The 26599-nt window shown below is 42.1% G+C and overlaps 1 protein-coding gene across 1 annotated transcript in view; it reads right to left on the bottom strand.

Moving 5' to 3' along the window:
• Positions 1-26599, bottom strand: part of RECK (reversion inducing cysteine rich protein with kazal motifs) — an 82367-nt gene that overhangs the window by 9162 nt on the left and 46606 nt on the right. Inside the window, exons 10-18 of the mRNA XM_049772428.1 lie at positions 25933-26130; positions 23806-24073; positions 22052-22231; positions 17566-17778; positions 13792-13928; positions 10051-10191; positions 7208-7396; positions 6014-6136; positions 2090-2261 (exon numbers count right to left, since the gene is read on the bottom strand). Of these exons, the coding sequence (XP_049628385.1) occupies positions 2090-2261; positions 6014-6136; positions 7208-7396; positions 10051-10191; positions 13792-13928; positions 17566-17778; positions 22052-22231; positions 23806-24073; positions 25933-26130 (1621 nt within the window). The remainder of the gene's footprint in view (positions 1-2089; positions 2262-6013; positions 6137-7207; positions 7397-10050; positions 10192-13791; positions 13929-17565; positions 17779-22051; positions 22232-23805; positions 24074-25932; positions 26131-26599) is intronic.

Raw genomic sequence — 26599 nt, 5'->3', positions numbered from 1 at the left:
CACACCAAAACAAAGAAATCAACAAAAAGTAGATAGATAGGGCCCCGAGAGATAGCACAGCGGCGTTTGCCTTGCAAGCAGCCGATCCAGGACCAAAGGTGGTTGGTTCGAATCCCGGTGTCCCATATGGTCCCCCGTGCCTGCCAGGAGCTATTTCTGAGCAGACAGCCAGGAGTAACCCCTGAGCACTGCCAGGTGTGGCCCAAAAACCAAAATATATATATAAAAAATAAAAAACGTTTTGTGCTTCTTTTTGCCTTTTTTTTCCCCTCCTGCACTGGCACAGCAAATATTGGGGTCATTCGAAAAGGAATTCACTTTGCCTAAGCGCTATGGAGTTTCTCCACCCTTGGAGTATATTGTCACAGGATTAACTATAGACTCCGTTCAGGTTCATTTACTCTCCTGGTGGTGCTTTCGTGTTGTTTGGAAGATTTCTGCTCCGTCCTGGGTGATGAAATAAGACCTCTGTATCTAGAGATCTCAGTATCTGCACAGGTCCAGGAGTGGGACTTATGTCTTTCTTTGTGGTTCTAGATTCTAGAAGTTCTGTTCCCTCAGTGTCATTTTAATCCATCTTCTGTGGTTGGTGGTCTTGGTCTTTGCACTGATCCTACGATGGAACCTAGGATAGCGTCTTTCATTGTGTTTCCTAAAGCCCCATTCCGTTGCAATTGTCTTTGCCAGACCTTTGGAACTGGGGATCATGGTTGTTGTGCGGGTCGTAGTTCAAACCCTAGACTAGGGCTTTTTCTATTGGTATCAAGATATATTCAGTCTGGTCATGGTTCTAGCAGTCAGTCATCTGTAAATCGCGATCTTGGCTTTTGGACCTACCAAAGGGTGACAAGTCTTCTGATTTTGCCTTATTGTTAGCTGGTGAAGTAGGATAACCTGTTCTTAGGTCAAGTTGTTCCCATTTTCCTTGTTGTCAGGATATCATATTAGAGCTGGCACTTCTGGTGGCCCAGTGGTATTAAGGATGTCCCGGATGGGATTTGTTTCCTGTAGCTGTTGTGAAGAACTGTGCCGATTTTATGTTTGGGATCCAGGGTTCAAGGCTGGTATGTCCTTTTTTTTTTTAAAATTAAATTTTGGTTTTTGGGCCACACCCCCTGATGCTCAGGTATTACTCCTGGCTATGTACTCAGAAATCACTCCTGACTCGGGGACCATATGGGATGCGAGGATGGAACCCAAGTACGTCCTGGGTCAGCCACATGCAAGGCAAACACCCTACCGCTGCGTTATTGCTCCGGCCCTGTACGTTCTGTTTTTTGTTTTTATTTGGTTTTTGGGCCACACCAAGTGACGCTCAGGGGTTACTCCTGGCTATGCACTCAGAAATTGCTCCTGACTTGGGGGACCATATGAGATGCCGAGATCAAACTGAGGTCTGTCCTGGGTCAGCTGCATGCAAGGCAAACGCCATACTGCTGCGCTATCCCTCTAGCCTCCTGTATGTCCTGTATGTCCTTTTTTATACAATCTGACCTGGAATGATCCTGGGGGCAATAGTCACCTCAGATACAATTGAGGGATGCTTTCTGCTTGTTCATTAAAAGAAGGAAGATTTCCAGAGGGCCAGAAAGTGATTCTTCCCCCCACCCCCAAAGGAGGCAGTAAGCCAAATAAATTTAAAAAACTTGGCTTTGGATGAAATGTTTCTAGAGATTTTCTAGTTCCAATCCCAACACTGGAGTTAGATAGGTCATAGAAACTTTCTCACTACTCAGTCTACAGAGCTAATTATCTGAACACGCCCATTTAACTCATTTCATCTGCTTCCTCCCCTGGCCTCACACAGCTACAGTCTATACACATGCCATGTCTTCTGGTTGCCAGTAGCCAAGATTTTTGCTCCTCTTATTCTCTGCCTCACCAACACTACTTTTCTGCACTCTCCTTTGGAGTTAAAAGGCATGTTCTCCCAGGCTTATTCCTAGCTGCATCTACTGCTCTACCAGACTCCAAATGCTTCAGGCAGAGACCTGTTGAATTCATCTTTGTATTTTCACGACCTTGTTTCAAGGGGATCTTGTGCAAGTGCTGATCTATGGTTGAAAAAGAGAAGATGCCACCAGCTTACCTTTGGTTTTTGGGGCAGGGGTTAGGATTACATGGATCCTTTGAGATACACGAGCCAAATTCAAACTGATGGTCCTGGAGGCCCACACAGCGAGCGATGCAGGCACTGGGATAGGTGCGCCCGTTCTGCCCACACACGGGCACAAATTGATCCGCACAGTTACACGGCAGGCCTGAGGAGAGCAAGAGAGCTTCACCATGGGCACTGGTCATGTACCAACCCTCCTCTGTCAGGGACCCATCATGCACACAATCACATGGCGATCTCGGGTCAACATGGAATCAGGAACTGTCACATACAAAGACATATACACAGGCTTCCAATCTGGCCTGGTTTTAGAATGAGCAGGGATCTGAAAGGGCATCATCTGAAAGATACTTTCCTTTACTTTATCGACTATCAGCTGGTAAAGGGCTTTAGATGTTGGTTTCAAAGGCAGAAACCCCGTAAACTAAATTTCAGCTAGGAAAGTTTCTCCCAAGCTATCACGTAAATCTAGAGCTCAGTTATTTGAAGTATGGTTTTGAGAAATTTCTGGATCTTAAAAAATAACATGAAGGGGGCCGGCGAGGTGGCGCTGGAGGTAAGGTGTCTGCCTTGCAAGCACTAGCCAAGGAAGGACTGCGGTTCGATCCCCTGGCGTCTCATATGGTCCCCCCAAGCCAGGGGCGATTTCTGAGTGCTTAGCCAGGAGTAACCCCTGAGCATCAAATGGGTGTGGCCTAAAAAACAAACAAACAAACAAACAAAAAAAACCATGAAGAAACAGGACAAAGAATGAAGGTGATAAAAGCCTCACCTAGGTTCCTTCTGCTCTCCTTCCTTGGGGAGGGGGGAAAACAAGAAGACAACGTAGGAAATTATAGTAGCATAAAAAACAGAGACATGAATTTTTACAAACATATGAGTTAGATGTGGATTGGGACTTTATCTGAGTCCTATATATGTATCTGCAGCCAAAACAATAGAACAGTAGGTAAGGCACTTGTCTTTTATGTGCCCAGGTTTGATCCCCAGCATCCCATATGGTCCCATGAGCACTGCCAGGAGTAACTCCTGATCACAGAACCAGGAGTTAACCCTGAGCACTGTGCAATGTGGCAAAACAAACAAACAAAAAATGTGGTAAAATTTCTTTAGTCTCCTCACTAAATAGTCATGAGATTGTTTATCACAGAATATGAAAAACTGATGTAGAACATAAAAACTTTTTATTTGTACAGGACACAGGAAATAAATTGTAAAAAAGCTAGTTAGTTATAAAGTTTATCCTCTAAAATATTTAGATATAAGTGGATAAATACTTAAATTTTTAGTGTAAATATTAAAACATTTTTCTTGTGGGGGCTTTATTTGGGCCACACCTAGTGATGTTCAGGGGATACCCCTGGCTCTGTTTTCAGGGCACTATATGTGGAACTGGTAATTAAATTGGGTCAGTTGCATGAAAGGTAAGTACCCTACTGGCTGTATGGTCTGTGTGGCCTCTTTTCTGTGTAAATCTTTAGCGTACTCTTCATCCCTGTTTGTTTTTATAGTGTCTTTAAACAGTAAGTAGTTCAGGAGAGGACGGTAATGAAGACAATGAAAAGGTTACAGCAAATGCTGGTACTCAATAAAATGGAAAGTGGATAGGGTGTATTAAGTCCTGTTTTTAAGACGAGTACAGGTGGGGGTGGGGTGGGGAGGAGGGAGATCTGGGACATTGGTGATGGGAATGTTGCACTGGTGATGGGAATATTGCACTGGTGAAGGTGGGTGTTCTTTGCATGACTGAAACCCAACTACAATCATATTTGTAATCAAGCTGTTTAAATAAAGATATATATTAAAAAAAGACTCATTCACTTCTTTCTAATCTTTTAATTCTCAATGGGCTAGATCAGAGTTCTCCAAATATAATTGACCTACCATTTCCTTTTCAGAAAGAAAAAAAAAATGTCACCTCCTTCTGCCCTAGAAATCTGCCTTTTCTGTTTTTGTTTTTGAGCCACACCTGGCTCTGCTCAGGACTTACTCCTGTCTCTGCCTAGGCATCATTGCTGGTGGTGCTCAGACCACATGAGGGGCCAGGAACTAAACTCAGTTAAGGAGTGTGCAAAGCAAGCACCCTATCCTCTGTACTATTGCTCCATCCCTGAAGTTTACCTTCTTTTAGTGAATAAAAAGAAAGCATTCCCAAATTACCCCTACAACTACTACCATTTCCAGATAGCTCCAGCAAATCCCCCCACCCCAATTTTGGGAAACACTGGGCTTATAGCCCCTCCCTGTTTTGTCCCACCTGCTCCCTGTGTGATACTGTTTCCGGGAAAGGAAAGGATGAGGCTGCCATGGCAACAGGAAATGGGACAAGCAGCTGTCTGCTGCCTCTTTTTCCTTAACCAAGGTTGCTTTCAGGTCCAATACAAAACAGATACCAAGTGATATCAGGAGACTGGACTGATGTTATTGGCAACTGTGGCTTCATTGCAGACTATTTCAGCTCACCAGGTTTTCTACTCAAATTGCTGTGAAAAGCAGCATGGATCATAGAAAAGTTGAGAAAATACTATTCTTGGATAGTACTATTCGTGGGAGCCTAGATGAATCAGTATGCTAAGGCAGGCCAAGAAAGAAGACAGTGAGACAAAACATAGTAACAGAAACAAAATTAGAAAACCCATAGTAGGATTTTGTGCAGTATTTTAGCAGAGAGAAAAGTTCCATTCTACAAAAACTATCCTTGACACAGGTCCTATGCTTTCTGAATCAAGGAATTCCATTATATTGTACTGGAAAGGCACTAAGAAGTCAATTAGGCTGGAGCAAAAGCATAGCGTTAGGGCATTTGCCTTGCATGCGGTTGACCCAGGATGAACCTGGGTTTGATCCCTGGCATCCCATATGGTCCCCTGAGCCTGCCAGGAGTAACCTCTGACTCTGGGTGTAGCCCAAAAAATCAAAACAAAACAAAATATCTAAAAACAAGTCAATTAGTTTAACTCTGAGAAAGGGTGATCCAGAGAAAGAAAATTGCTTTTCTTCCCTCCCTCCCTCCATCCTTCCCTCCCTCCCTCCCTCCCTCCCTTTCTTCCTCCCTTCTTCCCTTCCTTCCTTCCTTCCTTCCTTCCTTCCTTCCTTCCTTCCTTCCTTCCTTCCTTCCTCCCTTCTTCCCTTCCTTCCTTCCTTCCTTCCTTCCTTCCTTCCTTCCTTCCTTCCTTCCTTCCTTCCTTCCTTCCTTCCTTCCTTCCTTCCTTCTCCCTCCCTCCCTTCATCCCTCCCTTCCTCCCTCCCTCTCAGAGAAAGAAAATCACTTTCCCTCTTCCTTCCTTCCTCCCTCCCCTTCCTTCCTTCCCTCCCTCCCTCCTTCCTTTCTCCCTCCCTCCCTCCCTCCCTCTCTCTCTCTCTTTTCTTTCTTTCTTTCTTTCTTTCTTTCTTTCTTTCTTTCTTTCTTTCTTTCTTTCTTTCTTTCTTTCTTTCTTTCTTTCTTTCTTTCTTTCTTTCTTTCTTTCTTTCTTTCTTTCTTTCTTTCTTTCTTTCTTTCTTTCTTTCTTTCTTTCCTCCCTCCCTCCCTCCCTCCCTTCCCCCCCCTCCCTCCCTCCCTCCCTCCCTCCCTCCCTCCCTCCCTCCCTCCCTCCCTCCCTCCCTCCTTCCTTCCTTCCTTCCTTCCTTCCTTCCTTCCTTCCTTCCTTCCTTCCTTCCTTTCATTTCTCTCTCTCTTTTTCCTTTTCTTTTCTCTACCTACCTATCTGATTTTTGGGCCACACAGGCTTGGGGATGATTGTAGTGGCAGAGATTGTACCTGGGTAGGGAGTGCATAAGGTAAATGCCCTACACTCTACCCACTGATCTGGTCCAACTGTAATTTCTGAAGTAAACATACAGTTAAGGCAAGGCCAGATGCATCCCTGTGGGACAATGGGCAATTTTGGGGAGCAGTACCTGTGAAGGTCCTCTGGTCATCTTCTGAGCTGTGCTCACTCAAGCATAGGCGGGTAGAACACACCACATTGCCAGCGAAACAAGAGCAGACATTGCAGTCGATACTGAAGGATGCTCCGTGGCCTGAGAGAGGCAGAGGGAGAGAGAGGAAGGGAAGGAGGGAGGGAGGAAGAAGAAAAGGAGAGAGAGAGAGCAGCATGTTTTCTCTATAGCTTGAACTGAAAGCTACAGATCATACTAATGACTCAATAGTATAGGACACGGTGCATGCTTGGACACTCTGGGAAGAAGACTTCTGAACAGTCTCCTACTGATCTCCCTCCATGTCCCTCCATTCACCTGATTTACTGGCCCCACTAGATTAGTCCTATGTCTCTGACAATGTCTCTGAATGCCTCTTCTTAAAAAATTTTTTTTCAGGAGATGCACAATGGCTCTGCACTCAGGAATCAGTCCTGGAGATACTTGAGGGACCATAGGAGAAGTGAGATATCTAAAGTGATTTTACTGCATGCAAGACAAGCATTTTACTAATTGTGTTATTGCTCCAGACCTTCTGAATGCCTTTTCTGCTCTTAGGACTCTTTTGCTCCTTCTAGAACTTTCCTTCTATGATCAGTTCTAAAGCTAACTTTGGATCAAAGATTCCTGATGCCTTACCCAGAGGTGCTCAGTGGTCATTTATGGGATGGTTCAGGAAACCATGTGCAGTACAGGGGATATAATTGGAGTTGACCACATGCAGGGTAATTTTCAACCTTTGTTCTGTTTCTTTGGCCTTCACCTGCTCATTTTGTGGTGAATATTTCTCTCCTATCCCATGCAACTCCCATTGCAGTTTCAGCTCCACAAGAAACTGAATGTAAAACTGAAATCTGTGTGGTGTAGGATACATCTAAAAGTTTCATTTTTTGAAAAACAGATTTGAGGTCATATATTGACATAAAATCATTGTTAGAGTGATAAGCTAAAGATGCTTAACAGGGCCAAATGGATAGTATAGGGGTTAAGGCACTTGCCATGCACGTGGCAGACCCTTGTTTGACTCCCAGAACCATACACAGTCTCTTGAGCACCACTAGGAGTGATTCATGAGTATAGAATCAGGAAAATCCCCTGAACATTCCAAGTATGGTAAAAAATTTAGAAATCTCATGATTAAAAAACAATAAACAAATAGAGTTCAAAACTCACTTTTTCTTTTGCCCCCAACAATACAAGACTTCTGGAGATCAATGCAGTGCATCTCCATACAATTTTCTAAAAGTCCACTTTGTCCACATGAGCAAATTTTGTAACAGCCAACTTCCCCTGAAGATGAGGGCACTTGGATGAGTGTTCCTTGACGGACGATGAAATCAGAAGCTTCTCCCAATTTGCAACCTGTACAAGAGAAAATTAGCTGACAGATAGTACTGCTCCATGACAATGGGTATACTTCACACAGCTTACAAATAGTGTGCGGCTGCTAAAGGTCATGAAACAGGATTTTTATCAAACCAAGGAAATGTTTTGGTTCACTGCCCAAAACATATAATCTCAAATAAAATTTTCCTGTTTCAGAGATATGGGTGATTAAAGATAGAGATCCTAGTGTTGACCATATTTCTAAAAAACTACTAGTAGGAGTTAAAAAAAATTCTTTTGGTGTTCTTGAAGGTATTTTAAATCATAGATACTTTTTCTTGATGGGGGTCCCATATCTGGTGATACTCAGTAGTTTTCGGCTCTGGACTCAGGAATTACTCCTGGTGGTGCTTAGGGGACCATTTGGAATGCTGGGGACAGAACTTAGGCCAGCTGCAAGCAAAGCAAGCACCTTACCCACTATACTATCTCTCCAGCCCCAATCACAGATACTTTTTAAGAGTATGTGTCAGAGTCATTCCCACTCAGAATATGCTTTGCTACTCATTGGTTGCAAACACATTTGAATGTAGTACCTTGTATTGGTGTTTAGATGACCTAATCCCACCTCTGGATGTGGTCTGTTCCTTCTTTTTTTTTTTCTTTACTTTTTCTTTATGACACCCAGTGACGTTTAGGGGTTACTCCCAGCCATGCACTCAGAAATCGCTCCTGGCTTTGGGGGACTATATGGGACGCTGAAGGATTGATCCGAGGTCCATCCTGGGTCAGTCGCGTGCAAGGCAAATGCCCTACTGCTGTGTTATTGCGATGGCCCCTGGTCTGTTCCTTCTTAATAAATACCTCATGACTCAGGAAAATGCTCTCTTGTGTTTCTGACTTCTACTGTGCTTCCTTCTTAGGAGCAGAAGGCTTACATGTTGAATTCATTTCACCTCTTTAGTATGTGTGGATTATTTCCTACATCAATGTTTGCTTCCAGACCCACTTCTCTCCAGTGTCCTAGGTATAGAACTTAAGGCCTGATTCTAATAAGTATGAACACCTGATTTTAGAAAAATCTTGGGGAAAACTTTAGGGATGAAATATAAGAATAACTTAACATATAAAACCCCAAATATTTGGGTCAACTTAAGGAAACAACTCACTTAAAATATTATCAAAATTTATTATGACTCTAGCTGAGATGTTATTGGTGAGCCTTTAAAATATTATGCTTACTTAAGTTAATCTTAGTTCGCTTTTCTTTCACTGATATTAAAAATATTCACTCTAATACAATAAACATTTTCAATTGGAAAATAGCTAAACGCTACCAAATACTGCCTAGTATATTTGAAAGACCTACAGAGAAATAATGTATCAAGATTCTCCTATAGGCTAAATTTTTTTATCTTAAAATCACATGCATTCAATGCAAAATTAAATATTTTTTAAGGATCATGCCCAGCAGTGTGTAAGGTATTTACATACCTTACTCCTGATTCTGTTTTCAGGGATAGCCTAACAATGCTTGGGGCCATATGAAGTACTTGGGAATAAAGCAATTTTGGCCACATATAAGGGAAGGGTCTAACCTCAATATTCTCAACATTAATTTTTAGGAGATTATTATATACTCCATTTCTTGTGATAAAAAGTGATTTCTTTTTCAAATAGAAAACAAAGAATAAAATGTTGGTTCTAGGTTCTCTTTTCTTGAGCTAGAGATGTGGCTGAGCAGTAAAACACTTGCTTGCAAGTGTGAGGCCCTGAGTTTGAATTCCAGCATAGTTTGGAGTGACCCCTCAGGACCATCAAGTATGTCTCCAGAAAACCAAGGTTCTCTTTCCTTTAGTCTATAAATTGACCCATGTGTTGCCTGGGTACCTGAGCACATGCTACCTGCATCTCTCCTCTTGAGATATGTGCTTTCATACTTTAATTCTAGGTTGTGTATTGGTGCTCTGTCCACTTTTGGAGAAGCCTGTGCTTTCCCTTGAGCATATTACTTGTTATCCTCTCTCTCTCTCTCTCTCTCTCTCTCTCTCTCTCTCTCTCTCTCTCTCTCTCTCTCTTTCTCCCTCTCTCTCCCTCTCCCTCCCTCTCTCTCTCATTCTTTTTCTTCCCTTCCTCACTCAGTATATCTGATTAAAATCTGTTTTTACTTAAAAAAAAGCCTATAAGTCAGTTATTTTCAATCTTTCAATACTTATAGACTAACTAGACTGCAGAGTTGCAAACCATTGTTTTAAATTATGAAAGTAGGTTTTTCACTTGGCTTAGTTTGCAATCTAAAAGACCACTGAATGTTACATTAGCCCTTTCTTCTGCCTTCTGATTACTGGAAAAAATGTCAAAAAAACATTAAAGTGCTAATTAGCTTTTTTTTCTTGGTGGGGGTGCATACGCGTTACACTCGGGTTACTCCTGGCTAAGTGCTCAGAAATTGCTCCTGGCTTGGGGGACCATATGGGACGTGGTTCGTCCTAGGTTAGCACAAGCAAGGCAAATACCCTACAGCTTGCGCCACCGCTTCGGCCCCTAAAGTGCTAATTAGGAAAAAAACCAACGTTATATAAAAAAGTCATTTAGAGAATAAAGTCATTTGTAATCGGGCTACAAAGGCAAACCCTATAAAGCAGCATGGAAGCTCGTCTGTCCCTCTGCCACATTCACCTCCCTCTTACCTTGAACACAGGAGTAGGGAAGGCAGAGATCCCCGGTGGGGCACCCTTTCCGGTTCACCTCACAGAGCTCATTAGCAGGGCAAGGGTTTGGATTACAGGGGTGAGTCACCTCTTCGACAATGTTACCTAAGTTACTTGGTCCTGAAAGAGATAATGACAGATTGATTGAACTGACCCCAAAGGGTGACAGAGGTCTATAAAATATGAGTAAACAAGTGGAGAGCTCCTGGGTATGATGCAAAGTATAGGACAAGGAAGAGATTAGCACACATAAAGATATTTTTAGTTTCTTTGCTGGGTGATTAAAATATGGAACAGATGTGAACAAGACAGACAAATCTCAAATAGTTTACCTTATAATGGAGGAATAGCCAATAGCTCGCATGCGTGCGTGTGTGTGTGTGTGTGTGTGTGTGTGTGTGTGTGTGTGTGTGTGCGCGCGCGCGCGCTGTAAATGAAAAATTCAAAAAAAGTGAGAGTAAGAGGTAGACAGGTACATTTTGGGTAGGTGGTCACACTGGTACTTAAGAGTAAGAAGGATAAAAAAAAGAGTAAGAAGGATAATTTAGCATAGTTTAGCTATAAAGATATCATTTATTAAGGCTGGATGAGCTCCAGATCATGATTATATTTGCTAACTTGTAGAATGATGAGCAAGTGAGAGTTTCACTTAATATAAGAAACATGTGAGAACTGGGCAGATGATTCAAAAGACTGTATCACATGCTTTGTATGTGAGAGTCCTGAGTCCAATCCCTGGCACCGAGTAGTCCCCTGAGTACCCAGGAGAGTGACCCTCCTGCCCAACGCTACACCAACATTGGCAGGTGTGGCAAAACACTAAAAGTGTGCTAATTCATGAGAATACTGAGGTTCAAGTGTGTGTGGTGCTCAGGCTGGACTGGAACTATAAGTGGGTGAAGTATCAATTAAATTAATAAGAGATCTAGATGGTTCTGGATGATGGTGAGGTCTTTCTTGGCCGGGACAGGTGCCTGCACCCCCTTCCAGCTGGTGGGTCTTAGGGTTCAGGGTAGTGGCGAGGACATGATCCACAAGCAGTCAGTATTAGTCAGGAGATAAGCAGCATTATTAATAAGGCCCTAGCCATCATGTGTGGCTTCTATGCTAACCTTTTAAGCAAGCTCCATAAGCTGCCCTGCATCTAAACTTGTTTCTGTTCTCTATTTCCTGCCACCTTCTACTCTGGCTTATCTTGCTGAATCCTTCCCTCAAACCCTTTTTTGCCCCTGAGGCAACCCCTTTGTTACCTTTCATAGACCCCTCCCAGAATTGGGAGGGTCTCCCTCTCCAGGAGAGATAGAAGAAATTTGGGAGAAGGACTACAGTGGGCAGCCTGAGTGGGTGCTGGGGCATGCTCAGGCCATAGAGGACTCAGAGGGCTCTACACAAGGGCACAGAAGCTTAGCCAAGGCCCTCTCAACCTCTCTTCTGCTCTCTCCCCAAGGCTAATGGACAAAGTTTGTGGGTCTTGAGGAAATGTGGCTGATATGTCAGGCTGTCCCTGCAATAGCCATGCAGTGACTTGGAGTCTCAATGATGAAGCCACGATATTGTCATAATGACTTATTTCTAGGCTAATTTTTATTTCTAATGTGTGCTGATGATGCTCAAACACCAACTCCATTGTGTTTGGTTTATTAACCGCGTCCCCACGTACCCCCGCACCTGCACCAGGGTTCTACCACCACAGTTTCTTCTTGCCATAAATTAGCTGCAGTATCCCACAATGAGAAAATAACTTATTCTTCTACATCTTGGCAGGAGTATTTGACAGAGAGAGAAAGAGCTTCCATTTTTAGGGACCAGGGATGTACTAGGTGGCAAAGCACTTGGTTTGCATGTGTGAGACCCTGGGTTCAACTCTTAGCACTGCCAAAACAAAACAAAAACAAAACAGAGAAAGGTTCCATTTTCATGTACTAGTACAGACCATGAGTCCAGGTTCTCTATTTGGAGGGATAGTTCAAGTCAATGCTAGAGTTGGGTTCACTGATACTCTTGATCAAACCATGACCAGGAGAGAGCAGGAAGAAGGAATTGATTATCTGAGAATGCATATCTCTGATTCACAGCTTAGAGTTCCTGCTTGACAACTGGCTCACCCCTTTTTCTGACTGATATGATAATCAGTTCCACAAACATAAATTTAAGCAGCAATTCTTGCCCCAGACCTAAAGACCTAGCAAGTACAATAAAAGTCTTTGGCTGAAGTAGCTATCATTAAGCCACATGTTCTCCACAGACAATTGCTCTTCTGAGACAAATGTAAAGGGGAGAATTGGGAAGAAATGTTTAAAATCTTGACAGAGCCCTGCAACTGTAAAACAACAACTTAATAGTATTTTAAAGTGTGACAAAACAATACAAGTTTAATGAATAAGAAAAATTGTAACAAAGTAGAATAAGTTTGCAGAAATTTAAAAATTAAAAAATATTTTAATTGAATCATCATGAGATACAGTTACAAAGTTGCTCATGGTTGAATGTAGCAAGTCAGCCCCTGAAGAGGTTGACTGATGGAGGGATGGAGGATGAGGTCTTTCCCTTCCAGCTCGGAGCACGTGTCTGCCACCCTGTCTAGCCGACGGTTCTGAGGTGAAACGGGAAACGGCGGGTAAACAGCTCGCAGACAGTCAGCTCGTTGAAATATTTGCTTTATTCGGTGGACAAGACTGAAGTCCAAAGACTCAGCTTCAGTTCCAGCCAAAAAGCCCTGGCCTTCCACAGACTCTTGTTTTAATCCACCAGAATCAGGTACCACCCAATGGTGGGATCAGATACCAACCAATGGTGGAAGCAGAATCAGGTACTACCCTAGGTTGGGGGCAGAATGCCAGGTCACACCCTAGGGTAGGGCACAATCACCAATCAGTTTAGGGTGAGTAACATAGTAATCCCCTAAAATATTTACATACACAGCAGTTGAACTTCAGTCATAAGTGTTCCAGTACCCATCCCTGCCATCAGTGTCCCCAGTTTCCCTCCTACCTTTCATACCAGCCTGCCTCTGTGGCAGATATTATTCTCTCTCTCATTCATTTTTTCCCCATTAGGCACTGTGATTTGCAATGCTGTTACTGAAAGGGTATCATGCATATCACTTTATCTCCTTTCAGTACCTAGTTTTTGTCCAGAATAATTATTTCCAACTATTATTGTCATAATAATTCCTTTTCTGTCCTAACTGCAGTCTCTTGCTCTTTGTGGCAAGCTTCCTACCATGGACCAGTTCTTCTGGCCCTTATTTGTACTGACTTTGGCTATTATTCTCATACTATTTTTTAATATCCCACAAGTGAGTATGTTTATTCTATTTTTGTGCCTCTCACTCTGACTCATTTCACTCAGTATGATACTCGCATGTCTAGCTATATAAGCAAATGAATGTACAGTAAATCTTCACTTGACAGTGTGCTAAGTTCTTTTTTGGGTCACACCCGGCAGTGCTCAGGGGTTACTCCTGGCTCTTCGCTCAGAAATCGCTCCTGGCAGGCTTGGGGGACCATATGGGGTGCCGGGATTCGAACCACCATCCTTCTGCACCTAAGGCAAACGCCTTACCGTTGTGCTGTCTCTCTGGCCCCTGTGCTAAGTTCTTAGAAATAAAGAGAAGTGGGATGAAATCAGCTCTGTGAATAACACAGTTTGGTTAATGCTGACCCTGATTTGAAATGACAGTGAAAGAAATGACATTGATCAAGGTCTGTCGGTACTCACTGAGGTATGTTTCCAAAGGTATACAGCTCTCCAGGTCATCTGTGGGTGACAGAAGCTCACAAATACTTTCTGCTGTGTGGTCTTCAGGAAATTTGTTTTGATCCCCACATTTCTTGAGAATCTCTACACAATCTGATCTTGAACATGAAAACATACAAATATAAGCTTTTAGGAACCCCTTCATGAGTCTAGCCAACATCAACTATTTTTGAAGATTTCTAGAAAGCAAGACTTCATCACTTCATGATGTTCACAATTGGCTAGGAATGTAAACAGAACAGGGCTTCTTGGGGCCGGAGTGGTGGTGTAGTAGTAAGGCGTTTGCCTTGCATGCATCTGACCTAGGATGGACTGTGATTTGATCTCCCAGCCTCCCATATGGTCCCCCAAGCCAGGAGCAATTTCTGAACGCATAGCCAGGAGTAACCACTGAGCATCTGGGTGTGGTCCCCAAACAAAAAACAAAACATAAAGAAAGACACGATCCTAGGCTCCAACAGTGACCTGTGCAAATACCAAGATCTCTAGTTACAGAGGCCTGATTTTATCATCCACGACTGAGTGGAAAGTTTCTAGAAACCACAAAAGGAGCTAGGGGAGAGTAAAAGAGCAATTTCGAAGCCTGTAGTTATTCCATGACAGTATACTTCAAGGGCAGAGAAACCCTATATCTCTTAGGCCAAGGGAATTTCCTTTCTAATCTCCCTAATATTTACTGCGCCTATGCAAGAGAGAAAGAGAGAGAGAGAGAGAGAGAGAGAGAGAGAGAGAGAGAGAGAGAGAGAGAGAGAGAGAGAGAGAGAGAGAAGCACAAATGAATTTTGTTGTTGTTTGTTTTTCCCATTTAAAAAAATTATTTTGGTACTGTGGTTATTGTTTGATGGTTGTCTTTATTGCTGTGGTGCTGTGGTGGTTTTCAGGTTATTTATTTATTTATTTATTTATTTATTTTTATTTTTTATTTTTTTGGTTTTTGGGTCTCACCCAGCAGTGCTCAGGGGTTACTCCTGGCTCCATGCTCAGAAATTGCTCCTGGCAAGCACAGGGGACCATATGGGACGCCGGGATTTGAACTGATGACCTTTTACATGAAAGGCAAACGCCTTACCTCCATGCTATCTCTCCGGCCCCAAGGTTTTTTATTTTTTGATGTTTTTTGTCTTGTTATATTTTCCTCCCTTTTTTTCCTTTCTTCTCTTAAATTGATATGTATAACTTCTAGAAGGACTCCTCTCATTTTTGTTTGTTTGTTTTTTGCCCCCCCCTTTTCTCTTCAAATAGAACCACATAACTTGAACCATCTTGTTCTGCCTCATAAATTGAGGGGGAAATAATTGAGGGTATCAAGACCATTCATATGAACATTGAGTAGAAATAAAAGATGATCAGACTTGGGGCTGGAGTGATAGGACAGAGGTAGGGCATTTGCCTTGCATGCAGAAGGATGGTGGTTCAAATTCTGGCATCCCATATGGTCCCCTGAGCCTGCCAGGAGCAATTTCTGAGTGTAGAGCCAGGAGTAACCCTGAGCACTGCCAGGTGTGACCCCAAAACCAAAAACCAAAAAAAAAAAAATCAGACTTAAACACCAAATCCAAAGCCAAGGACAACAGAATTGATACCCAATCTACAACAAGCTAGACACAGAGGGGGCCACTTATATTACCAGCCCAGCAGGCAAAGGAGGGGAATATGGGATGCATGCTGGCAACAGGGGTGGAGGGAGGACAACATTGATGGTGGGAATGCCCCAATTCAACGTCACTATGTACCTAAAATATTACTGTGAAAAATTTATAATCCACTTTGGTCAAAATAAAAATTATTAAAAAAAAACAAACCCCCCCCCAAAAAAATTCTCATGACCCTCATATTTGGTGGCATGTACTGCAGTGTAAAAAGTGAGGCTTTATCTAGATGGAGGACCTTGTGTTGAAAAATAAGCTCTGCATTATTCTTCTAAGGCATCCTTTACATTTTCTTTCCTGACAAAACAGAGCTTGCTCAACATTTATTTATTTATTTATTTAGGTTTTTTTGGGGTCATACCCAGCAGCACTCAGAGGTTACTCCTGGTTCTATGCTCAGAAATCGCTCCTGGCAGGCTTGGGGGAACCATATGGGATACCAGAATTCAGACCACCATCCTCTGCATACAAGGCAAACACCCTACCTCCATGCTCTCTCTCTGGTCCCAACATTTATTTTTATAGTTACTGTTACTACTATTAGTATAGTTATTATTTTTTTTAACTGTTTTTAAAAAGAAATTTGTAATTGATTGGTCTTTATTCCTCTCAAATCCTTTTTTTTCTTTTTGCACCTGGCATTGCTTAGGGGACCATGTAGTATCTGAACTGAGCCCATTTCTTAAGCATGCAAAGTGTGTTCACAGCCCACTGAGATATCTCTCCAGACCCGTAAGTCTTTTCTTTTGGATCATTTGTCGCTTGCTTCTTTCTTTCATCGCACTCAGAGGTTACTCCTGGCTCTACATTCAGAAATTACTTCTGGTGGGCTCAGGGGGGGGGGCAGGGGGCCATATGGGATGCTAGGGATTGAACCTGGGTCAGCCACATGCCCTACTTGCTGTGCTACTGATCCACCTCCCCTTGCTTTCTTTAAAAATAAATATATTTAGCTACCAACAAATTATGTGTCTGGCTTCTAACAGCAGGGAAGTCTACTTACTTAATATTTTTCCTAGTCTTCAATAGGAATTTGTTTACATGAAAGATAAACTTTTTGTGCTTTAACTTCCCATTACCTCTTGCTTGCCATGTAACAGTTATCATTTATCAGTCCTCTGTGAGAAAGACTGAGTTGAAATGATCTTCAATCAAGTACCCAACAGCACTGGGACTATACCAACAGCTTAGGGTTATATAAACTTGATTTGGGGAAAAAAACTTTCAGAAAAAAAGAAGATATTTGAAGAGAAGTTAACATTGATTACTATGTACTCAATGTTTTTTGGTTTTCTTTTTTACAGTAAGTTTCATCTTAATTTTATCCTAGATCTCCTAGGCAAACCACTCATAAAATACTTATTATGAATACACCTTAATGATTATACTCACTCTTCACCTATCAAACAAATATCTATTGCCTATTAGGGAATTGCTAATCCCAAAACAGAGTAAAGAGGATATAAGAAGAAAGAAGCATCATGAAGAATAAATTCTAAAAGGAGAGCAATGTCTAGAAGGATATAAGACAGAGGACTCATTAAAATATACAGAATAGAACTGTGTACTACAGGTACTCAGTGGTACTTGGATTAAAGCTCTGAAGAGAAAGGCAAGTAAAGGTATATAGAACAATCTTGGTAAGTAGAAATGAGGAGCAATTAGAGAAATCTGGGGAGATTTCCTCGGAATGACTGGCACAGTTAGGCATGCATCACTTTATACATGGTCAATGGTGGCCAATGGTGGCCCAGAAGCAATGGTTTTTCTAATGGGCTACACGAACAGGTGAGGTGTGAAGCAGGTTACCTAATCTAGGTTTGTGTAATGAGATTGTCCACACAATGACACATATATCAGAATGGATCCCCAGGGTTCATCCCATACCTGACTGTATTTGGAGGGTCAATGATAGGTAGGGGGCAAATGGTGATGGGGCACTGAATATTTTAAGTAGAGAAAGAAAAATGTGGGAAGGCATTTTGCAAGTGGGAATGACAATAAAGCCAAGTGTTGGGAGAGAAAAGTCCTAATGATAGGCTGTGGATGGAGACTTTCCAGGATTTGAACCTCCCATAAAACTTACTTGCAAATAATATTTCCTCGAGATTTACTATGGCAAGGTTTGATCTGCAGAGAACAAGCTATTGCTTTCCACATTTCTGGCTGGCATTTTTTAATGTCAAGAACCGGTATGCTGATAAATGGCATCTTGATGCTTCCTTTCCCCCACAGCTTCATGTCATTCATGGCTCCTTGGTCTGACTGGGCATTGCAACTCCTGAAAAGCTCTGTTGGCCTGAAGAGAAAAATGTGCAAGTGAAATCAAGAGGTAATTAATTATTTTCTAGAGAAAAGCATGCACCAGGGAAACTTGATTTGCACAAAGATAGTGCCTGAACCTATCAAAGGATAAAGCTTCAAGAAGCTGATTGTTGTAGTTTTTTAGTGTGTGTGTGTATATATATATATATATATATATATTTTTTTTTTTTTTTTGTGAGGCAATTCAAAACTTTGACAATCTCTAAATGGGACCATCATATCTAGATTAAAGGGGTAGAGAGAGAGAGAGGGGGAGAGAGAGAGAGAGAAAGAGAGAGAGAGAGAGAGGAGAGAAAGAAAGAAGAGAGAGAGAGAAAAGATGTCTGCTTGGGGCCGGGCAGTGGCGCTAAAGGTAAGGTGCCTGCCTTGCCTGCGCTAGCCTTGGATGGACCGAGGTTCGATCCCCTGGTGTCCCATATGGTCCCCCAAGCCAGGAGCAACTTCTGAGCGCATAGCCAGGAGTAACCCCTGAGCTCAGGGGTTTTTGGGTGTGGCCCAAAACCAAAAAAAAAAAAAAAAGATGTCTGTCATAGAGACAGGTATGGGGGAGGCAGGGTTGGGAGCAAACTGGGGGCATTGGTGGCGGGAAATATACACTGGTGAAGAGATGTGTGTTGAACACTGTGTAGCTAAAACTCAAGCATGAACAACTTTGTAAATGTATCCTACAATGATTAAAAATAAAGAAAAAATTTGAGGTACAATTTTATAGCAAAAAAATGCTAAAATGGCCTTGATAAATTTGTTGATCTATATAGGCAGGTCTAAACTGATTAAGAATTTCTATCACACAAGTCAATTCTCCCTTGTTGATATGTCCAGTTAATGCTTTCATTGCTAATTTCCTCTATATAAATATAAATTTTACCATTCCAGTTTATATCCCCATTACAGAAATTAATCAATGGATCTATACTGTATATACTCTCTAGGTTCTGGAGTTCTTAGCTGAGTAATACTTTGAGACTCACCCACATTGCTGTGTATATAAACTGTTTTTATTTTGTGTGTGTGTGTGTGTGTGTGTGGTTGTTTTGTAGTATTACATAAATAAATGGAACATATTTTGCTTATTGGAATGGTCTCAAACCTTTTGAGAACACCCAGTTTCAGGGGCTATTCTTGGCTCAGTGCACAGGAATGCCTCCTTGTGGTTCTGGGCATTTGAGCTAAGGTCAGATGGTGCAAGGCAAGGAAGTGCCTTAACCTTTATAATATCTTTCCTGTCCCTGGAAAACTTCTTTTTAAAATCAGCTCATTTATCAAACTGTGAAAAAAAATTTTTTTTGGTTTTTGGGCCACACCCCATGACGCTCAGGGATTACTCCTGGCTATGCACTCAGAAATTGCTCCTGGCTTGGGGGACCATATAAGATGCAGAGGTATCCAACCGTGGTCCATCCTGCGTCAGCTGTGTGCAAGGCAAATATCCTACCACTGCACCATCGCTCCAGCCTCTGACTGTAAAATTCTTAAAATGATCCAGAGAGATAGCACAGCGGCGTTTGCCTTGCAAGCAGCCGATCCAGAACCAAAGGTGGTTGGTTCGAATCTCGGTGTCCTATATGGTCCCCCCGGCCTGCCAGGAGCTATTTCTGAACAGACAGCCAGGAGGAACCCCTGAGCACTGCCGGGTGTGGCCCAAAAACCAAAAAAAAAAAAAAAAAAAAAAAGATCCAGATGCTACTGCAGGCCCCATCTTGGTTTAAGTAGCATCCCATCTTGGTATTACAACTATGCAGTATGTAAATTTTAAGCACCTCATTCCTATTTAGCCTTGGCTGTTTGGCAAGATGGCTATATTTGCCACAGCTCAACTTACTGGTTTTTGGGTCACACCTGGCAGCACTCAGGGGTTACTCCTGGCTCTATACTCAGAAATTGTCCTTGGTGGTGCCCAGGGACCATATGGGATGCCGGGATTCGAACCACTGTCCTTCTTCATGCAAGGCAAATGCCTTGCTGTTGTGCTATCTCTCCGGCCCCCACACAGCTCAACTTCTTTGTTTTGTTTTTGTTTTGTTACTTTTGGCCATGTCTGAAAGTGTGGGCTGCCCCCATTCCAGCTTGGTGCTTGGTGCTTGGGGACCATGCATGTGGTGCAGAGTATGAGTATGAAACCCGGGTTTCCTACATGCAAATTCTTCACCCCAGCCTTTGAGCTATCTCTCCTGTCCCTAATCTGATAAGGGTTTTTTTTTTAATTTTTTATTAATAATTTTTATTTTGACCAAAGTGGATTACAAATCTTTCACAGTAGTATTTTAGGTACATAGTGACATTGAATCAGGGACATTCCCACCACCAATGTTGTCCTCCCTCCACCCCTGAGTTTTAAGAGGCAAGAGTGGATGTTAGCTTGAGGTAAGCTCCTATTGTACTTCTGTTTGGCTGATATGAAGCATCCTTATCTCTTTGTTTTGCTTTTCTTGTTTTGTTTTGTTTGAGGGCCACACTCAGTGGTGCTCAGGGGTTATTCTGGATCTGTACTCAGGAATCACACCGGGAAAGGATTAGGAGAATATATGAGATGCTGGAGATCAAACCTAGGTAGGCTGCATGGAAGGCAAGCATCATACTTGCTGTGCTATTTCTCTGGTGGCCCCCTGCCCAATCCCTTACTATTGACTCTCAGCTTATTCTCCTAAAACCAGCCTCTTCTGTAGAAATTCCCTCGCAGGTTCTTTTGCTTTTTGTTTTTAAAATATTAAAGAAAAAAACAAACTGGGGCCAGAGAGATAGCGTGGAGGTAAGGCATTTGCCTTGCATGCAGAAGGTTGGTGGTTTGAATCCCAGCATCCCATATGGTCCCCTGAGCCTGCTAGGAGGGATTTCTGAGCAGAGAGCCAGGAGTAACCCCTGAGCACTGCTGGGACATGACCCAAAAACAAAAACAAAAACAAAAGCAAAAACAAACAAACAAAAAACTACTTTATTTAAAGACCATGTATTACATAGTTGCTCATAACACATTTGTTCCAAGAACAATCCCACCACCAATGTAAAATTCCCTCCACCATTGTCCCTAGATTCCTATCCATTCCCAAACCTACCTCAGTGGCAGGCATAACATAATATACTTCATATTGCTTGTTTATAAGTAAGTGGTAATGAAAATATTTAATATGTATAGCAATAAGAAACTTTGTGAAAATGAATGTATCTTGCAATGAGGTCATTAAGTCGTTATCAGAAAGTTTGCTAATTTATTTGTTGCTAGTTGACTTTATTTGTTTTGTTTCTAAACATTAGGTGGCTTTGAATCCTTGTTGACATATAAATTGGCATGCTCCTACTGGGATGACAGTATTGAAAAAAACTGGAGTTGTTGTGTGGCTGCATATGCAGCCATGCAATCAGGAATTCCAAGTTCTATGCCTGATACGTGGCTTCTGTGGAGTGTGGGGTATGGTTTCAGCTGCCAGGGCTTCCAGAAATACCAGAAGGCAGGGAGGTGGGTGGAAGATGCCTGTACTCACTCCAAAAAGTCTTGGTGATATCAACCCAAATACTAGCATAACCTCACAAGCTCCAGTGATGAGGGGTTCTTTATGCTTCTGGAAGCTCTTTTATTGCATTTTTCACTATTTCTTTGTCATTAGCTTAGCTCTTGGTCTCTCATTTTTCTTATTGCACATGACATATTATGGCTTGGGAAATGGTTCTCAGGCTGAACTGCATGTGTGTATGTGGGAGTTCTGGTTCTGATTCTTGGTATTGAATGGTCCCCTGAGCAATACCAGGAGAAACAGCTGATCCCTACACTGGGAGCAGAAGGAAGCACTACTGGGTATGGCTATAAACCCAAGATAAAACAAAGGAAAAAAAAGACACACTTATTTGAATTGCTGCTATAAAAAAGTATTTAGTATGTGGAATAGGGGGCTCATGTGAGTTCCTCAACCATCCTGAAGACCCTTCAGAGTAAGCTGCCGAGGGGAGAGCATTGGTTTGAGTGGACAATGGTTTATTCTGCAATGAAATGTTTTATCCAGTGGTACAGTAAGAGGAAGAGGGGGAAGAGTGAAGGTATTTTGGAACCAAGAACTAAAAGTTTCTCCAGATATGAACGGCTTAGTTCCTGTGTTTCGCTTCTCATTAGATGATTCGCCAGATGGAAGAGAAAACTTATAGATCAAGTCATAAAGAAGATACTAAGGCTTTTGAACTTACCAGGAACAAAAACAGAGTAAATTGATGTGATAAAACATTTCCCTTCCATGTATAATAATTCCATGTGCTCCTACCTGTTGTTAAAATTAGTACAGTAAGTAAGGTTTCTACAGCCCAATTGGCAAGGTTCTCGAACATCAGCTAAACAGGTCAGCATGGACACTTCCACAGGATTAAATTCACAAAAGCGATCAAACTCCTGCCAACTCTGGGTACTGCCCCAGCTCATGCTATACAGTTTAGTGCACAGTTCCCTGAAACAAAAAAACAAAAAAAACAGAAATAGAGATGACTCAAATGAAAAACAATCTAAATTTCAGAAAAACCTGAACTCTATGCATTGTACTTTAGAACAAAATCAAGAAAAAAATAAAGAAGACAAAAGCTATAAAACCAAGATCTAACTCTTGTAACACAGAGTCACGAAAAGGTGATCTTTCTCATGAGAGACAAACATCCTCCTTTTCTCATTTATCTCTTTTCTTGGGAACAGTTTCTTGAAAGTTCAGTGAACTTTACTGTTTAGATATATATCTTCAGATCAATATTCTAGACACAGTTGTTTCCCCTATATTTCTGATCTTATTTTTATGTAAAGCAAAGTTAAGCATATGGGTTTACCTCAATGAAATATATTCCACTATATTTATGTTCTAGCACTGGTGACAAACCTGTGATATTGGTCCTCATGTGTCTTTTTTTTTTGGTGGGGGGGGGGCATACCCGGCAGTGCTCAGGGGTTACTCCTCATGGCTATGTGCTCAGAAATTGCTCCTGGCAGGCTCAGGGGACCATATGGGATGCTGGGATTTGAACCACCATCCTTCTGCACGCAAGGCAAATGCTCCCCCTCCATGCCATCTCTCCGGCCCCTCCTCATGTGTCTTTTAAGAAGCATTATAGACTTGAGTTTAGTGTTTCTCTCTGAAAAATATCCCAAACCACTAAATTCCTTAAAAGATATCAAGACAGACATCAAACCTTGTGGATTTCAAGGTTTGTTTTAATACAATAAAAGTATGACATTCTTGGGGCTGGAGAGATAGCATGGAGGTAGGGCATTTGCCTTTCATGCAGAAGGTCGGTGGTTTGAATCCCGGCATCCCATTTGGTCCCCTGTGCCTGCCAGGGGCGATTTCTGAGCATGGGGCCAGGAGTGACCCCTGAGCACTGCCGGGTGTGACCCCCAAAAGAAAAAAAAGAAAAGAAAAAAAAAGTAGAAAAAAAAGTATGACATTCTTATTTTCAGGACTTATTCTAAACTGCTTCCACATATTGTACTCATTAATTTGATATTATTTATAAATATAATACATAAATAATGTATAAATTTTAATATACTTAAAATACGCAGTCACAAGTGAATTTTTTTCACTCCCATCATATTTGAGTCTCATTATTACCTTTACAAAGAGGGTTTTTTCTTTTTTTGGCCACACCCAGCAATACTCAGGGCTTACACCTGGCTCTTTGCTTAGTGATCACTCCTGGTGAGGCTCAGGTGTTAGGGACTACACCCACGTTGGACTGAACCCATGTGTAAGGAAAGCACTGTACCCACTGTACTACTCTCCAGCCCCTGGATCTTTTAAGTATTTGCTGCTCTGCTAAAAGTAATCTTCCAAACCTCAAAACACAGTGCACATACTGTCCAATTCCCTGGGTATATGATACTATAGAAATAAGTCATGGATGCAAACATGAAAGATTACATATTTTCTAAACTGGTTCTAAACAGTGCAAGAATATAACAAACATTTGCTAGATCTGCAACATTAACTAAAAGGATATTTTCTTCTGACCTTAACAATGGAAATGAGATACTGACCTACAAGTTGAAGTGTTTGCTTTAGAACAACAATGCAATTTAGCTCCATCAAGCCCAGTGGAGGGAGGTGGGTGTAAGGTAATTCCAGGGTGAACAGAATGTGAGGTTTCAAGGAAGCACTGCCAAAGAGGGTCCTGAGGTAAGGGCTGGTTCTTACAGCCCTCAATGAGGCCATCAACAATCTCCATTTCTGTTTTTTTAGACATCAGAATTCGCTTGCAGGCATTTTGGCAGGCATGGTCTTCAGCTCTGTCACAGCAATATAAGCCTACATGTACAGAATATAATGGTTTTATTGAGCTGGTCTTAGGACATTTGTTGCTCAGAAAGAACACAGTATATGGGAAATCATTACTTCTGAGTAACCTGTCAACTAAAGCTGAATACAGGGCCTACCAACAGCTTCTCCATTACTTTGCACAGTGTCACAAAGACAAAGAACTAAAGGTGGACAAGCTTCTATCATCAGGAACCACTACTGTCCCCAGTCTTAGCTCTATCTAGCAAGGTCCACGAAAAAGATATCCAACAATCTTTTTTAAGCATGATCTGGAGTTAGCTCATACTAAAATGAGACTGCATAAAGAAATTTGTACTCTTAATATAAAAATGGGAGGACTAATTTTATTTTACTTTCCACTTGTTTAAATCGAATTTCACCTATTTACCATTGGCTGAGTTGACACATTTTAATGGCAATAATCATAACCATCAGATTTCCATGTTTGTAACCATGGTGCTTAAATAAAGATACTAAAAAAATCACTAGATTTCATTACATTCTGGGGCATAAAGCCTATAATTATAAGTTATTATAAGTAATCCAAGTCAAAATTGAAATAATAGAATGGCTAAAAATGGACGAGATATCAATTTACCTCCAGCCCTAGTTTTCTACAGAAAGTGAAAGAATACTTTCAACCAGATGAAAAGGCAGAAGGATTCATTGAAGTCATAAACCCAGGTCTCTGACTTTTCTTTCTGTGATGCTGGGGATTCAGACCAGGATTCCCCATATACAAGGCCTGCACTCTGACACATCGCTGGCCCTGTCTCTGACTTTGTAGAAACCTATTCAAGCATCTCTGCTTATAACTTTCTTTTCTTTCCTTAGCTATGACATCTGCACTCTAGCAGTGCCTCTCTATGGCTTACATGCCAATAAAAACAGATTGGCCTTTATAATAAATGAAAGGGGGTAATAATACAGATCAATGGGCAATTTTCCATGCAATCAATCCAGGGCACCTAGATGGGAGAATCCCTGGACCACACCATTGGGTGTGGCCCCAATGCTACCCCTTCAACTAAAGTAAAATGAATGAAGAAGGTTGGGGAGATAGTGCAAGGGGCTAGAGTTCATATCTTGCATGTGAGAGGACTTGAGATCAAACCCTCGCACTACTTACCTGTTACCCCCAGAACACCACAAGAAATAGCCCTGGTGGTCCCAGTAATGCATCTCTGGCCTAAGCACTACCAGGCCCACATAATCAGCTGAGTATTGCTGGGAATGACCACTGAGCCCCTCTAAGTACCCCAAAGAGCATGAATGGAGGAGCGGACCTTCTTCTCTTTCTCCCTCCCTCTTCACTTCTCTCCCTCTTTCCCATTTCCTTTCTCTCCTCCATCTCTCCCTCTCTCTCTTCCTTCCTCTTTCTCTTATGCCACATCTGGTGGCGCTCAGGGGCTATTTCTGGCTCTGCACTTAGAAATTACTCTTAGCAGGCTTGGGGAGCTGATGCCAGGGATTGAACCCAGGTTGGCAGCATGCAAGGCAATCACTAATTTGCTATCACTCTTGTCTCAGATTAGTGTTTGATTAAAGCTAGTCAGCTATTTCAAGTCTGACCACCTCTAAATGGAAAAAGTCCTAGAGCCCAAATTCCTACCCAATGTCTATACCTGTGACTTCTCCCACCCTCAGAACAGGCCCCTCCATTGACAATTCTGTTTCTCTTGGCACCTTTTAGCTGTTACAGCAATGTTCAAGCTGTGTCATCCACGCAACAGAAGTCCGGTGATATCCCAAATGGTGCAGACTGAAGACAAGCATTGATTACATTTTGACTAATTTTTTTTCTCAGTCATTGAGGGAAATAAGAAAAGTATGGTCCTTTTACTTACTGTCTGTTGGATTCCTCACTGGGTACGATTGGGTGTAATTGTTCACACAGTGTATAAGCTGTGGGCTAATTGAGGCACAGTAATTCTCCACTGCTTTGATCTGAGATGGCCCAGGAGAGGAGTCTGTTCGGAAGATGGCCTGGCAGTACTCGTGGCAGTTGGTGTGATGGCCGGCATAGCTGCAGCACAGTGAGCCCACTGTGGGAGGAGAGGGCACAGAAATGGGGATGGTCAGCACTAACTCAAGACATAACGTGTCCTCTTGAATTTGAGAAGTATTCTTTTTCTCAAATTCAAATTTAAAACAAAAAACTCTACCTGCTGTACTATCACTCCAATCCAAAATCATTTGCAAATTAAATTAGGATTAAGCAGGACAGACTTCAACATCCTGAGCCAGAAAACCTCACAAGCAGCAAAGTCACCTGACTTTTTTGGGGGATGGGCCACACCTAGTGACGCTCAGGGGTTATTCCTGGCAATGTGCTCAGAAATCGCTCCTGGCTTGGGGGACCATATGGGACACCGGGGATCAAACCGAGGTCCATCCTAGGTCAGCCGCATGCAAGGCAAATGCCCTACCCCTGCACTATCGCTCCGGCTCCTATGTCACCTGCTTTTGACTTGTAATTGCTTCCGAACTTAACTGTGCTCACTGAATTATTCA

Source organism: Suncus etruscus, chromosome 1 (genome assembly GCF_024139225.1).
Source record: "Suncus etruscus isolate mSunEtr1 chromosome 1, mSunEtr1.pri.cur, whole genome shotgun sequence".
Classification (NCBI taxonomy): Eukaryota; Metazoa; Chordata; class Mammalia; order Eulipotyphla; family Soricidae; genus Suncus; species Suncus etruscus.
Note: the sequence above shows the minus strand (reverse complement) of the source record. Positions and strands in the feature narration are given on the sequence as shown.